Source organism: Leptinotarsa decemlineata, unplaced genomic scaffold, assembly GCF_025532065.1.
Source record: "Leptinotarsa decemlineata unplaced genomic scaffold, Ldec_3_MD MMD2_P_RNA_scaffold_9, whole genome shotgun sequence".
Lineage (NCBI taxonomy): Eukaryota > Metazoa > Arthropoda > Insecta > Coleoptera > Chrysomelidae > Leptinotarsa > Leptinotarsa decemlineata.
The window spans coordinates 4992973-5009457 of record NW_027412536.1 but is presented as its reverse complement, the minus strand read 5'-3'; the positions used below and the strand labels follow the sequence as shown (position 1 = coordinate 5009457).

Sequence of the window (16485 nt, the reverse complement as noted above, 5' to 3'; positions counted from 1 at the left end):
ATATCTTATGACTAAGTTACAACAAACTAGAACACCTGCTGAAAATTTATACAATGAGTCTATAATAAGGACTCGAAATGTAGTAGAGCGTCAATACGGTTTATGGAAAAGACGATTTCCCGTTTTGAGGTTTGGCATGAGACTAAAACTAGAAACCACAATGGCAGTAATAGTCGCAACTGCAGTTCTTCATAACATTGCCATTGATATGAATGATAACTTTACTGAAGAAGATGAAATAGAGGAAGACGATGAGGATGTATTACCCCCATGGAAAATAATCCAAATATAGCAGAAAATATAAGGAATTTGATAATTAATGAACATTTTGCTAGATTGTAAATACTAATAATAATTAAAAATCAGTTTTATGAAACATTTAATTTATTTAATTGTTTTTCTTTTAATTTGATTTCTAAATCCAATAAAGTCATTTTTTTTAAATGTTCTTCTTCTTCTCTCTCCCTTCTCCTTGATCTCTCCTTCTCCTCTGCTTCTACCGTTTTTCCAAGAAGCTCCTTTTTCTTTTTATAATAATCTTCTTTTGCATTATATAACGGGTTTATTTTGGTTGGGTGTAGTTTTCCGTTGGCTTTTCTTTTTAAATTATTAGGTGCATAACTACTCCAATCGATTTTTTTCTTAATATGCGTTTGCTGGGAACAGACAAGAGTTATATAATAAAAATTACAACTGTACCACACACAATTCAAAACTCACTTTTTTACTAGACATGCTCCCTGAGGGTGTCACTGATGTAGGAGGTGATATCTGGTTCTCCTCCAATACAATTTCTTCAGTAAATTCAGGTACTATCTAAAAGCAAATGTACTATTACATTTTTTGAGGTCTTAACTTAAATATTAGCTTTAATCAGCATAACAAATTAAAAGGTTTGGGAAAAAAAGTTTTTGGCTTTCTACTTCTCCATCTTGATACAAAAAAAATGTAGGTATCTTCGAAAGAAAGGAAGGAAGTAATCAATTTGAAAATAAGTAACTCTATACATAGATGTGTAGATCATGCGAAGAAACAATTTTCAGACACATACTGGAAGGAAGCCCTCCTGAAACAGCTACTTTCATATGAACATTGAATTACACGACAGAAAAAAAATCTTTCGAAACAATACTGAACAATGAATACTGAATTATACAGAAGATACTTTGTAATGTAATTCAATGTTTATATGAAAATAGCTGTTTCAGGAGAACTTCCTTCCAGTTTTTATCTGAAAGATGTTTCTTTGCATGATGTACACATCCATATATAGAGTTACTTATTTTCAAATTGATTACTTCTTTCCTTTCTTTGGAAGATTCCCACATAATTTTTGTATCAAGAAGAAGTAGTAGAAAGCCAAAAAATTTCTTTCCCAAAAATTAATCACTCCTAAAAATATAAACCCTTCAATTCAAAATAAAAGGTCTTTCCGAACTATGGATTAGTAGTGAAAAAAATCTATAACTTACTGATTGCGTAGAAATCTCTGATATTTCATCTTTGGCTTCTCCTGCTGCAATTATTGTCATTTCTGAATCCTGTAACAATATATTCAGAATAATTAATATTATACAAGTATGTTCCCAAGACAAAAAATAACAAATTTATCTTGACAACTATTAACAGGTTGCTAATATATTATCATTTAAAAAACGGTTTATTTACTTACAACAAATTGTTGAGGATATTCTTTTAGAAGTTCTTCCTTCAAAACTGAAGATGATGCATCCATTCCAAGATCCTATAATACCACATACAATTAATATTTAATTTTATTGCCCTAACCAATACAGATAAAATCATGAAAGAAATACTGTTTTTAACCATTAACCAAATTTTAGTTTGGTTACTGTTAAAACAAAATGATTTGGTTATAAAAAAATGTAATTACATTTATGAAATCGCTATCCAAGCTGTTATTCAAACCCACCACCGTTTTCATATTTATTATATTTAGGGTTGCTTCTGTTACAGGATCTAAATCAATTTTTATTGCGGGACCACCCCCTGTTCCCGTCATATATGATTTTTGTTTCACCACATCCTTTCTAGGTTTTGTTTTCAGATTATCAAATTTTGCTTTAATCTGAGATATACTTCTCACTTGTATATTTCTGGAGTTGAAGCTGGAAAGTACTTTGCGCCATGCCTCTTCCTAAAATCATATTTAAATTTATTAATATTGAGGTATCTAACTACATAAATATATATAGTTTTAATTTATTATTTCAAGCTCACACCCTTCACCCTTGATGAAGTAAAATTAGGGTTATGATTACATTAACATGTATTCTACAATAAATAAAATACACACAAAAAATTGCTTGTACTTGTAATACATACCTTTTCTGCATTCGTTACTTTATTAGTAGTTTTGCATTCTAAAATATGCTTGAATTTTTCAATTTCTTGTATTAAATTCATTTCTTCCTCCCGAGAAAAATTTGACGAGCGAACTTTCTTATTATTATTTAACATTTCCATTTCTGTCCAAATCAATCGTCCTCACAAATACAAATAACAAAAACATCAAACACCACAACTCTCAACCTTACTTATTCAAACTGAACTGAACTTAAATACTCGTCAAATATGACAAATCTTGTCAAAATCCATGAATTCCAGGTTGACCAACATCTTTAAAATTACTTAAAAGATACTTTATGGAAAGGGCACTTTAATATTAATTATGAAACCAAATGACGGCAACAGCTACTTTAAAGGGGACTTTAGTGTAAAGTCTCCTTTCGGTAAAGTGGACTTTACATATTGATTATGAAATCGGCCGTAACTTTCACAACAATCCATTATTTATCATCGACTGTTCCCGCTAACCCGAAGCTATGAAGTCATCCACTCTGGATATCAAAATAGAATTCGAAACAAGCAAGGTGAAGTTTCCAGCAAACACCAAAGTGTATGCTCTGTTCAGACTGTATTGTAATAAGACTGACATGTAATTCACCATGAAATATTCGATATTGATAAATATTAAAACACTCAATAATTAGTTTCAGTCATTCATTCACCAAATGACTAGATATATACAAATATGGATTGAAACAATGATTTCCTTTTTAACTCATTTGAAATATTTACAACATCATCATTTGATGATTCTTCCAGTTGTGGAATGGGAGTTGGGACTCCGCGGTTCTAAATGATACTTCCCTATATTCTGCGGCAGATAGGCGCTCACAACTCGCCCAAATTCCTGCTTCCATACGGATATTCATGACACAATACAACACCACATACTTCTCACTAAGCTCTAAAAAGTAATTTGTATGGTAATTTTTTTGTAGCGTTCAAAAATCGATGAAATGAAATCTAAAATAAGAATGAAGGTGTTGATCTTTGGAGACAATATTTTCAATAATGGAATAACACTTTGCTCCAGTCGAAAGATTCATATTGATTTCTTGAAAAACTCGATTAATAACAAACTTTTGTTTTTCCATCATGGATATTATCAATAATATTCAATCATTACATCATTCAATCAATACATTGGAGTCAACACTCCAATGTCAACCTTCAAAACATCACCTTTTATTGAAACAGAATTTTTCCTACAGACTTTGCTTCATGTGAAATATTCATATTGACTTTATGAAAAACTAATTGATTACTGACAATTGTTTGTCGCTAGATGCATGATAACAATATATGGAATGAGTTGATATACTGACAAATCTAAACAGTTATGGAACATTTCAGATGGAGTAGTAGAAAGTTAAAAACTTTCTTTCCCAAAAATTTCAGAACTATATAGATATTAAATGTCATTCTATAGCAGAGCAAACTAGTTCATATTAATAATAAACATAATGAAACAATTCTGTTCAAGTGAATATTTGATTTATCGGATGTGAAACCTATTTTTACCATTTACTTTAGAGATGTATCGTTGCTAATAAACAATGGCACCCACACAATGGGCTATTGTCTATCCTAATACTTTGCAGAGTACCGGTGTGAAGTTAGCAGCCAAAGTCAGCAGCTTTTTTTTCCGGAAATACCAGAATGGTTAGTAGCGTACCGAAATCGTGATAATGTTTTTTGGGTTTCTGATGTGCCTTGACGTGAAAGCATATAGCTATACTGTATATTCTGTATCAAGGCAAATCTCTTCGGCCCCGTCCAAGAGGGTTAACACACCCCCTAAATGAAAAAAATTCTTGAAGTATGAAGGAAACCAAAAGCCACTTTGAAATTAATACGAATGATTTGTATCATTATATTCTTTTCTCGGTATGAATGAAAATCTCTTCGGCCCCGTCCAAAAGGGTTAAACACACCCCCGAAATGAAAAAAATTCTTGAAGTATGAAGAAAACGAAAAGCCACTTTGAAATCAATACGAATGATTTGTATCATTATATTCTTTACTCGGTATGAATGAAAATCTCTTCGGCCCCATCAAGGAGGGTTAAACACTCCCCTAAAATGAAAAAAATTCACTTGAAGTATGAAGGAAACGAAAAGCCACTTTGGAATCAATACGAATGATTTGTATCATAATATTCCTCACTCGGAATAAATGAAAATCTCTTCGGCCCCTTCCAAGAGGGTTAAACACACCCCCAAAATGAAAAAAATTCTTGAAGAATGAAGGAAACGAAAAGCCATTTTGAAATCAATACGAATGATTTGTATCATTATATTCTTTACTCGGTTTAAATGAAAATCTCTTCGGCCTCGTCCAAGAGGGTTAAACACACCCCCGAATTGAAAAAAATTCTTGAAGTATGAAGGAAACAAAAAGCCACTTTGAAATCAATACGAATGATGTGTATCATTATATTCTTTACTTGGTATGAATGAAAATCTCTTCGGCCCCATCAAGGAGGGTTAAACACTCCCCTAAAATGAAAAAAATTCACTTGAAGTATGAAGGAAACGAAAAGCCACTTTGGAATCAATACGAATGATTTGTATCATAATATTCCTCACTCGGAATAAATGAAAATCTCTTCGGCCCCGTCCAAGAGGGTTAAACAAACCCCCAAAATGAAAAAAATTCTTGAACTATGAAGGAAACGAAAAGCCATATTGAAATCAATGCGAATGATTTGTATCATTATATTCTTTACTCGGTTTAAATGAAAATCTCTTCGGCCTCGTCCAAGAGGGTTGAACACACCCCCGAATTGAAAAAAATTCTTGAAGTATAGAGGAAACAAAAAGCCACTTTGGAATTAATACGAATGATTTGTATCATCATATTCTTCACTCGGAATAAATGAAAATCTCTTCGGCCCCGTCCAAGAGGGTTAAACACACCCCCAAAATGAAAAAAATTCTTGAAGTATGAAGGAAACGAAAAGTCACTTTGAAATCAATGAGAATGATTTGTATCATTATATTCTTTACTCGGTTCAAATGAAAATCTCTTCGGCCCCTGGAGGCTTAAATACACCCCCGAAATGAAAAAAATTCTTGAAAGATGAAGGAAACGAAAAGCCACTTTGAAATCAATAAGAATGATTTGTGTCATTATACTCTTTACTCGGTTTAAATGAAAATCTCTCCAGCCCCGTCCAAGAGGGTTAAACACACCCCCGAATTGAAAAAAATTCTTGAAGTATGAAGGAAACAAAAAGCCACTTTGAAATCAATACGAATGATTTGTATCATCATATTCTTCACTCGGAATAAATGAAAATCTCTTCGGCCCCGTCCAAGAGGGTTCACACCCCCAAAATGAAAAAAATTCTTGAAGTATGAAGGAAACAAAAAGCCACTTTGGAACCAATACGAATGATTTATATCATCATATTCTTCACTCGGAATGAATGAAAATCTCTCCGGCCCCGTCCAAGAGGGTTAAACACACCCCCAAAATGAAAAAAATTCTTGAAGTATGAAGGAAACGAAATGCCACTTTGAAATTGATACGAATGATTTTTATCGTTACATTTGATATTTGGTATCGAGGAAAATTTCTTTGGTCTCGTTCAAGAGAAATATGATAGTATTATTTGTCTTCATTGCCAAAAATTGGGAAGAGAAATTGAGAATTCTGAGTTCTGTTGTCATAACTCCACTAATAAATATTATATTCGATTATGAAACCTAATAAATTCACAATTTTCATATTATTCAAATAGAACAGGTTAGTGATAAAGATGAAGGTGTATCTTAGATATGAAATTGTCGAAGGAAACTTTATAGACAAAATTCACATGGAATAATACTTAAACTACTAGAAAGCATGTGTGTTTGGTTTTTCTTCTGTCTCTTCATTTGAGGTTAACAAAATAATTTTATTTCCCATAATAATTATCTTATTATTTCTATTTCCGGGAATGTGTGAAACCTCAAGGGCTTCTTGTCCTAGAACCAACTTCGAACAATCGATTCCTACAAAAAAAAATTTTTCATCAAGCATTATGGGTTTCATTTGTGAAAATATTGATTCGAATGATCTGGACAATTAACCAACTGCAAAGCGTCGAATAAAATCGTAAATGACTTTCTAACAAAATGTTCCGAAACTCACTGGATAGTAAATAATGAACTTTTTTATTGACATCTCGCTTGTCAGTTCGAAAGTTCTTCGAACTTCTATTGTTGAAGTTTTATAGTTTGTCTTTTACATACACTTTCATTAGCCGATGCAATTCTTGGAGAGTCACCCTGTAGGAACTAGTGTAAATCTAGAAAATCCTTTGCATCCAAATCATTTTTCAATCAAGTAAACACTACTGATAGAAATCAGTAGAATTGCATTTTCAATTGATATTTTGAAGAATAAAGTGTTACCTTACATAGGGCTATAATCTCAATTCAACTTTATGACAGTAAAGCTACTTCAAATATTCTCAAATATGAAATTTGACATCAATCTAATAGTTAGAACTCAAGTTACAGCCATTAATATCACGTTAAAAAAATTGTAAAACGCACCTAAGCCACGTAATGTCTGCTGATAAAAGACTGCTACAAGCAAGCTACATCTGTTCATCGCGTCGCGTCGGCTGAACCGTGATAGAGTCTCGCTCTCTGAATATACCTTATGCTTACTTCGCTGACTGTGGCCTAACTTCAGTATACAATTTTTGTGCTTGACTATCTTATTTTTAAGAAGTTAACAAAAATTTGCCTTGTTTTATTTTCAAATTCGTATTGTCTTCCTGTTCAGTAGATTTAAAATCATCAGTTTCTTTTTAGTTTTTACTTTGGATGAGTTGGTATTTGATTTTATTTTAGTCAGTTCATTCAGTTGATTGTTTCAAAAATGGGAAGTAAACATTTATCTAAACTAAAGCTTTACGATTCTATTGCCGAAGAACTCAAGCAATATTGTCCTTCGTATGATTTTGACCAGAAATTTAATGAACTAATAACAAAGAAAATTGCATTGTCCGTGAAGAATAAGAAATATCAGTTCCCAAGCGTTATTTCGCGAATTATAAATGATACTGAAAGTTTCAAAATGTATTTCCATCAAAAATACTTTGAAAATGATTACTCCGGAAAAAATTCATGCAACCAGTTGGAATTATCTTTATTGAAGAAAGGATTCGATAAAAAAAAATTGCAAAAATTGGAGGAATAAAAATTCTCTCTATGAAAAAATTTGTGCAGATCTTTGATTGAAAAACTCCATCAAAAAGAGAAAAAGAGTATATAACACTTGGCGTATATTTCATTCAAAAATCCATGTTGAACCCAGTTTCACGAATGCCGAAGATTTGAATGAATCGAATAATTCCGGATTGTCATTACAGGAAATTATGCCCTTAAATGTTGTGAATAATCGTCATACAATATATAGCGACGCTTATAGTAGCAAAGATGCATCAATTCGTATTTATAGTAAAGATACAAATAATAGTAGTGTGATTGAAAATGAAAACGGATCCAGAAGTGATTTTGAAAAATTATCATCAAAGCAATGTTTCTACGAATCGATCCCGTTGATATCGAATAAAGATATCCCATCTTCCAACAGACGATATGCTGAAATCGCAGATGTCACAGAATTCGACGCTAATAATACTGAAAATTTGAATTTTCCCTTACCGTCGAATATAGAAAGTGCTTATGATTCGCAAAAATAATCTCTCAATGTAGTAAACTCTTCGGTAAACAATTGTGCTTTGACAGAAAATGAAAGTAATATTGCCTCAACACTTCAAAACGGAAAGTGTCAAATCACCCCAGAGGACTTTGACATTCCAAAGGAATTGTATAATTTGTCGAGTCCATCTTCTGACGATAATATTTTACCAATTGATTCCAGAAATATCAGTAGAGAGACAGAAAAAACAAATAAATATATCACATTCAAGGAATGCGTTATTTTAGAAGGGTCGTTTACTATTGAGAGACATATATGGAAGTTGATATTTACAAATGGCAAACTAAGCAAAAAGTATTATCTATTACATTCGCAATAGAATTAGGAAATATGTCAATAACGTTTGCTTGATAATTTTCAAATTCGTAAAATTTAACAAGAAAAATAAATCGATCAATATATTTGGGGTATGCAAACACAATTCATATAGATGCAAAAATTCAAAATCACTATTCTCGATAGACATGTGAATGTTTACAGTTCTTCTTTAAATTATAATCATACCAATTTTTTAACTGGTAATGTGACAGGCCTGGAAAGATTAATGGTAAAGAAAAAATTGTTCAAAGAAATGCCATCAAATTACAAAAAACAAATGTTACTGACCGCCAATGAAAAAATACTTTCTATGGGAAAAAATTTACAACACATTAAATCTGATACCGTTGTGAGAAAAATTAAATCTGAAGCCTTAGCTCACTTTGACAGGAGCAATGATGATTTGTTGGACATAATTTTCATGCAGAAAGATCATCCTGAATTCTTCAAAGAAGTTTGTGTTCCATTCAATGTCAAACTATATAGCGAAGAGCAACTAGAGGTTTTAAAATCTCAGAAATCAGGTGATCAATTACCCTTGATATATTTTGATGCTACCGGTGGAGTCGTGAGAAGTCCAATGACTCAAACAAAAAGAATTTACTTTATACGGCGGTTATATTACTCAAGAAACCTGAAAGAATATATCCCATTTTCTCTATGATATCATCTGTACATGACTCAAATACAATTTTCAAGTTACTTCATGACTTCAGATACTTCTGTGAATGTAGTAACATTTGGCCAACATTTTCTGGTGTTGTATCAGATTTTTCCTTTGCAAAGTTGCATGCAATATGCAAAGCTTGCAATAGGTGTTCATTTCTGGAGTATCTTCAAACGAGGGAAATGATCCAGCATCAAAACCAATAAGAGTTCACTTATGCTGTGCTCATTACATGAAGATGGTTTCCAAAGATGTAGATATTGAGGCAAAAAATTATCACCAAAAAGGATTTTTTAAAGATTTAATAGCATCTGCTATATTGATCAACGATTTGAAATATTTTGACAGATTTGTAGAGAATGTGTACATTTTGTTAAAATCCAAATATGTCTGTAGGAGAACAAAAACTGCCGAATATTTGGTCAGTGTCCCATCCTCAATAAACTGCGAAACGTATTCGTTTAATGCGGAAAGTGGGGAAAAATTAGAATCTGATTCTATTTATCCAAAATCGAAAGGACTTCTGAAATCCTCTCCTCATTATCAAAGATTTGTAATGCTAATAAAAAATATCGAGTTGAAAAATGAAGGTGACACTGAGAACGTGTATTATAATGAGACATTTTTTCAACTCATGTTACACAAGTATTTATCTTTGTGTCCAATATGGAGTGCCTTAATGCTTGAAGAAAAATATTCACTCAGCAATTCCGTTGTGGAAAACTATTTTGGACAACTAAAGAACATTAAATTGAAGGAAGAGAAAAATTTAAAATATTCTCATTTTGTAAGAAAATTGAGAGAAGATGTATTATCTATGAATATAGAATGTAATTTAGGGATTGGGAAGTCTCGTCTGACGAAAGGTGACAACACAGACGAAAAATATTGTGAAGAACGTTGGCAACGAAAACCGAAAAAAAAAATGCAGGAACACATTTCGAAGGAATGTTTTTAAAAAAGAATTACTTTTTAACTATTAGCGACAGTATTATTTTTCCAGAAGATGACAATGAATTGCCACAATGTGCTTATTGCGGACATGGTATCATTAATGAGAAAACAGATTGGGTCAAATGCGATCAATGTGAAAGATGGATTCATCAAAAATGTGATCAAGATATACGTGATGTTAAGAAATCATACGAAGGAACTTTTGTTTGCAAATTATGTTTGCGAAATCCAATGGATATCAAAAATTCTTCAGTCTCCAAATTTGTAATGCTCCGATAAAAATGTGTGACATTTTTGAATAATCTGAAGTTAACCAAAACAGAGAGAAAAACTTTAGAGAATATTACTCGAGAACAAAGAAATTGCTTGAGATGGCACGAAGAAAGAAAAATGAGAGTCACGTCGTCATATTTTGGAAGGATATGTAAGGTTAAGAAAGTCGACTCATTCAGAAATATCATCCATACTATCTCGAAACAATCACCTAACAGATGCCCGGCGGTACTACATGGAATAAAATATGAAAAGTTAGCAATAAGAAAATATATCGACATGACAAAGTTACTTTACCAATCAGCTGGATTATTCATTCATGAAGATCATTCATTTCTAGCTGCATCTCCTGATGGTTTGATCGGAGACGATGGTTTAATCGAAGTGAAATGTCCATTCGCTGCCAGAAACGAAGATCCTTTCAGATATCATTTCAAATTTTTGAAAAAAGGTAATTCTGATATGTTATATGATCATATTTATTATTATCAAATACAAGGTATCCTTGAAATAACGAAAAGGAATTGGTGCGATTTGGTAATTTTCACATTCCGTGGGATTAAAATCGTTAGGATTTTTCGATCGAAAAGCTTTTGGAACATTATGTTCAGGAAATTGAAAACATTCTATTATTTCCACATGCTGCCAGCTGTTGTTCAGCCCGATGATACAATCCCAATCCCACTTGATTTTCGAAAATGGACAACATGTATACAACTTCAGTTTTTAGATAATGGTCTAGTAGCAGACATTGATTATTATAAGGAGTTACCCAATGAGAGAGGATACGTTGTCATAGTAAATCAAGCAGTAGATTTTTCTATCAAGGAACTTCTCATAAACGACTTTTCAACTTTGAATGAAGGAACATGGCTTGATGGTTTTGTCATCGATCATTGCTTGTCTATTCTGAATAAAACAAACTATTATCAGATAATTTCTGTTGCTAAGTCATCAATAATTTTTAGAGATACCGAAGTTAACAGTAATTTCATAAACAGTGTCAACTTCATCAAAAATGAAGTGATAATGCCAGTCGCAAGTAATCAACATTTTGTATTAGTCAAAGTAAATTTTTTGGAAAAAAAACTTACTGTAATTGATCCATTCGGGAAAGAAAAACGTATTCGTGAATTATATATGATGAAATTTAGGCACTTTCTCTTTTCCAAAAAACAAAGTGCTGAAAGCTGGCGATTTGAAATTTTAAATCACATTATTCAGAAAGATGGGTTCAACTGCGGAGTGTACATAATTTATTTTTTTTTCTATGATTGTACAGAATCAACATTTGACAACTGAATGCTATATGAACATGTACCGGCAAGAATTAAAACGGTTACTGTTGCACAGTTGTTGTGACATGCAACAAAAATGTCTGTATTGTTCGGGAAACATTGAGGCAAATATCGAAAAAAACATTTTCAAATGTTACTCATGTCGTAGACTAATTCACTATAACTGCCTACTTTTGCTTTCTGAAATTGAGAAAGGAGTGACTTTGAGTGAGAAAATGCTAAATGATGTATGTGACTTATGTCGACTTAACTAACTTTGGTGTAAACTAAAAAGCTTTGTTTCACTTGCTGAATAATCCCTAAGAAATCATTATTTTTTATATATTATGATTGTATCCCTTATGTCCAGAAATAATGAATTATATAATAGGCTCCAGAATATATGATGAGATTGGCCCATACTTGATGAAAATCCATAACTAACGTATTCAAAAAACACTTTATTGTGAGATTTTCACTAAACAGTTTTACAAAAATGCAACACGTGTTTCGCCATACGATAGCTTCTTCGTGCGTGTCTTTACTAACTAGTAAAGTTAGTAAAGGCACGCCCGAAGAAGCCATTACACGGCGAAACACGTGTTGCGTTTGTGTGAAACTGTTTACTGAATATATCACAATGAAGTGTTTTTTGAATACGTTTGGCCCCAGAATTGCTGCTGAGAAGCGATATATACAAACAGAAAACAAGTCTCCACGATTTTTCAGAATTTACACCATGCAAATTTATCGGTGAATAAATAAGCTTTGTTATTTTTGGTTCATGAAGGAAGCAGTGAGTAATACACAGTTAATACACAGTTTTGGCACAACCTCCTGATTACCTTTTCAGATTTGGACGGGGCCGAAGAGATTTGCCTTTATACCGAATATAGAATATAATGATACAAATCATTCGTATTGATTTCAAAGTGGCTTTCCGTTTCCTTCATACTTCAAGAATTTTTTTCATTTTGGGGGTGTGTTTAACCCTCTTGGATGGGGCCGAAGAGATTTTCATTTAAATCGAGCAAAGAATATAATGATACAAATCATTCGTATTGATTTCAAAGTGGCTATCCGTTTCCTTCATACTTCACGAATTTTTTTTCATTTTCGGGGGGTGTGTTCAATCCTCTTGGACGGGGCCGAAGAGATTTTCATTTATACCGAGTAAAGAATATAATGATACAAATCATTCGTATTGATTTCAAAGTGGCTTTCCGTTTCCTTCATACTTCAAGAATTTTTTTCATTTTGGGGGTGTGTTTAACCCTCTTGGACGGGGCCGAAGAGATTTTCATTTATACCGAGTGAAGAATATAATGATACAAATCATTCGTATTGATTTCAAAGTGGCTTTCCGTTTCCTTCATACTTCAAGAATTTTTTTCTTGGGGGTGTGTTTAACCCTCTTGGACGGGGCCGAAGAGATTTTCATTCATACCGAGTAAAGAATATAATGATACAAATTATTGGTATTGATTTCAAAGTGGCTTTCCGTTTCCTTCATACTTCAAGAATTTTTTTCATTTTGGGGGTGTGTTTAACCCTCTTGGACGGGGCCGAAGAGATTTTCATCCATACCGAGTAAAGAATATAATGATACAAATCATTCGTATTGATTTCAAAGTGGCTTTTCGTTTCCTTCATACTTCAAGAATTTTTTCCATTTTGGGGGTGTGTTTAATCCTCTTGGACGGGGCCGAAGAGATTTTCATCCATACCGAGTACAGAATATAATGATACAAATCATTAGTATTGATTTCAAAGTGGCGTTCCGTTTCCTTCATACTTCAAGAATTTTTTCATTTTGGGGGTGTGTTTAACCCTCTTGGACGGGGCCTAAGAGATTTTCATTTATTCCGAGTGAAGAATATGATGATACAAATCATTCGTATTAATTCCAAAGTGGCTTTTCGTTTCCTTCATACTTCAAGAATTTTTTTCATTTTGGGGGTGTGTTTAACCCTCTTGGACGGGGCCGAAGATATTTCCATTTATACCGAGTAAAGAATATAATAATACAAATCATTCGTATTGATTTCAAAGTGGCTTTTCGTTTCCTTCATACTTCAAGAATTTTTTTCATTTTGGGAGTGTGTTTAACCCTCTTGGACGCGGCAGAGATTTTCATTTAGATCGAGTAGAGAATATAATGATACAAATCATTCGTATCGATTTCAAAGTGGCTTTTCGTTTCCTTCATACTTCAAGAATTTTTTTTCATTTTGGGGGGTGTGTTCAACCCTCTTGGACGGGGCCGAAGATATTTCCATTTATACCGAGTAAAGAATATAATGATACAAATCATTCGTATTGATTTCAAAGTGGCTTTTCGTTTCCTTCATACTTCAAGAATTTTTTTCATTTTGGGAGTGTGTTTAACCCTCTTGGACGCGGCAGAGATTTTCATTTAGATCGAGTAGAGAATATAATGATACAAATCATTCGTATTGATTTCGAAGTGGCTTTTCGTTTCCTTTATACTTCAAGAATTTTTTTCATTTTGGGGGTGTGTTTAACCCTCTTGGACGGGGCCGAAGAGATTTTCATCCATACCGAGTAAAGAATATAATGATACAAATCATTCGTATTGATTTCAAAGTGGCTTTTTGTTTCCTTCATACTTCAAGAATTTTTTTTCATTTTGTGGGGTGTGTTCAACCCTCTTGGACGGGGCCGAAGAGATTTTCATTTATACCGAGTCAAGAATATAATGATACAAATCATTAGTATTGATTTCAAAGTGGCTTTCCGTTTCCTTCATACTTCAAGAATTTTTTTCATTTTGGGGGTGTGTTTAACCCTCTTGGACGGGGCCGAAGAGATTTTCATCCATACCGAGTAAAGAATATAATGATACAAATCATTCGTATTGATTTCAAAGTGGCTTTTCGTTTCCTTCATACTTCAAGAATTTTTTTCATTTTGGGGGTGTGTTTAACCCTCTTGGACGGGGCCGAAGAGATTTTTATTTATACCGAGTAAAGAATATAATGATACAAATCGTTGGTATTGATTTCAAAGTGGCTTTCCGTTTCCTTCATACTTCAAGAATTTTTTTCATTTTGGGGGTGTGTTTAACCCTCTTGGACGGGGCCGAAGAGATTTTCATCCATACCGAGTAAAGAATATAATGATACAAATCATTCGTATTGATTTCAAAGTGGCTTTTCGTTTCCTTCATACTTCAAGAATTTTTTTTCATTTTGGGGGGTGTGTTCAACCCTCTTGGACGGGGCCGAAGATATTTCCATCTATACCGAGTAAAGAATATAATGATACAAATCATTCGTATTGATTTCAAAGTGGCTTTTCGTTTCCTTCATACTTCAAGAATTTTTTTCATTTTGGGAGTGTGTTTAACCCTCTTGGACGCGGCAGAGATTTTCATTTAGATCGAGTAGAGAATATAATGATACAAATCAATCATTCGTATTGATTTCAAAGTGGCTTTTCGTTTCCTTCATACTTCAAGAATTTTTTTTCATTTTGGGAGGTGTGTTCAACCCTCTTGGACGGGGCCGAAGAGATTTTCATTCATACCGAGTAAAGAATATATTGCCACAAATCATTCTTATTGATTTCGAAGTGGCTTTTCGTTTCCTTCATACTTCAAGAATTTTTTTTCATTTTGGGAGGTGTGTTCAACCCTCTTGGACGGGACCGAAGAGATTTTCATTCATACCGAGTAAAGAATATATTGCCACAAATCATTCTTATTGATTTCGTAGTGGCTTTTCGTTTCCTTCATACTTCAAGAATTTTTTTCATTTTGGGGGTGTGTTCAACCCTCTTGGACGTGGCCGATGAGATTTGTCTTGATACAGAATATGCAGTATAGCTATATGCTTTTACGTTAAGGCACATCAGGAACCCAAAAAAACATTATCACGATTTCGGTACGCTACTGACCATTCGGGTATTTTCGGAAAAAGAGCTGCTGACTTTGGCTGCTAACTTCACACCGGTTCGCAGAGTTGACTTTCCCACACTTCGCAACATGTATTCTCTATTATCGTTCGGTCAATTTCATCGTGTTTAATCTCTGAAGTATACATACAATGTTGATTTACAATTATCATCGGTAATAAACACCGTTATTAGGCTCCTACACAATGGACATTTGTCTATTATAAGGGAAGGGTGTTTTTAACAACGGTTTGAATTATGACCCATTACAAATTCTACCACCCAATACTCTCGCAGAGTGGATTTCGGAACATGTATTTTTTATTGCGTCCAATCACTTTATGGACTCTAATAAGACAGCGTTTAAAAATCGAATTGGGCACATGAAATCTAAAATTTGAAATAAATGTGTTGATATTTTTGGAGACAATATTTTCAGTGATGAAAAATCTCCTCTGGTTGTTACTGGAAATGAATCCAATATTCAATAATTTGACTCAAAAGTGTAGAATCTTTGAATGTAGAAATTTGTAATCATATGTAAAATAAATTACCATGACAAAATTTCAGTATGAATTTCACGAGATGACCCAAGACAAAACTCAGTTTTCAAGGTCGCAACTCGAAGTCGCTTGATGTTATCAGTCACTTCAAGGTCACATGCTGCTTAAGGTTGCGTGATGCTGTCATTTGACGTGCGACACAAGGTAATCGACTCGTGGTGGCTTTCGAAAACAAATCATAGGCGGAGAGTTGAAAGGGGGTTTCATGGTGATGATGTAGATCATGTGACGTCACATGCATTTTAAGGCCAAGTCATAGGCGGAGAATGGAAAAGAGGTTTCATGGTCAAGTGACTATTGAAAGTAAATAAAGTAATATTGAACTAATGAAAGTAAATATTGAAAGAAATGTGTGAAGGAACGACCCTGATAAAAAATTGCATACACGGAATAATCTATGAGAGGAAAGTAAACCTGAACTTGGGTA

At 33.2% G+C, this 16485-nt stretch overlaps 2 protein-coding genes across 5 annotated transcripts in view; one reads left to right on the top strand and one right to left on the bottom strand.

The window, feature by feature from the left end:
* The window catches only part of GABA-B-R2 (gamma-aminobutyric acid type B receptor subunit 2), a 374454-nt gene that overhangs the window by 226903 nt on the left and 131066 nt on the right, over positions 1 to 16485 (top strand). Inside the window, exon 1 of one of the 4 annotated variants that reach the window (XM_074170502.1) lies at positions 3088 to 3281. The exons of the other annotated variants lie outside the window; for them this stretch is intronic. The gene's annotated coding sequence lies outside the window, so the exon portion shown is untranslated. Of the gene's footprint in view, positions 1 to 3087; positions 3282 to 16485 lie in introns of those variants that run through there. 4 annotated transcript variants of the gene reach the window in all.
* Positions 367 to 2969, bottom strand: LOC141480484 (uncharacterized). Its single transcript, XM_074170503.1, has 6 exons — positions 2347 to 2969; positions 1895 to 2158; positions 1673 to 1744; positions 1473 to 1541; positions 721 to 816; positions 367 to 656 (listed from the first exon to the last, which is right to left on the bottom strand). Exons 1-6 carry the CDS (start codon positions 2485 to 2487, stop codon positions 369 to 371), a joined length of 930 nt encoding a protein of 309 aa, XP_074026604.1. The 5' UTR covers positions 2488 to 2969; the 3' UTR covers positions 367 to 368.

Excerpts from the sequence above, each read along its gene's own strand:
- LOC141480484 (XM_074170503.1), bottom strand. The coding sequence starts at position 2,487 with ATGGAAATGTTAAATAATAATAAGAAAGTTCGCTCGTCAAATTTTTCT. Across the intron at positions 817-1,472 it reads CAGAGATTTCTACGCAATCA|ATAGTACCTGAATTTACTGA; the intron begins GTAAGTTATAGA and ends ATTTGCTTTTAG. Across the intron at positions 657-720 it reads GGAGCATGTCTAGTAAAAAA|CAAACGCATATTAAGAAAAA; the intron begins GTGAGTTTTGAA and ends GTCTGTTCCCAG.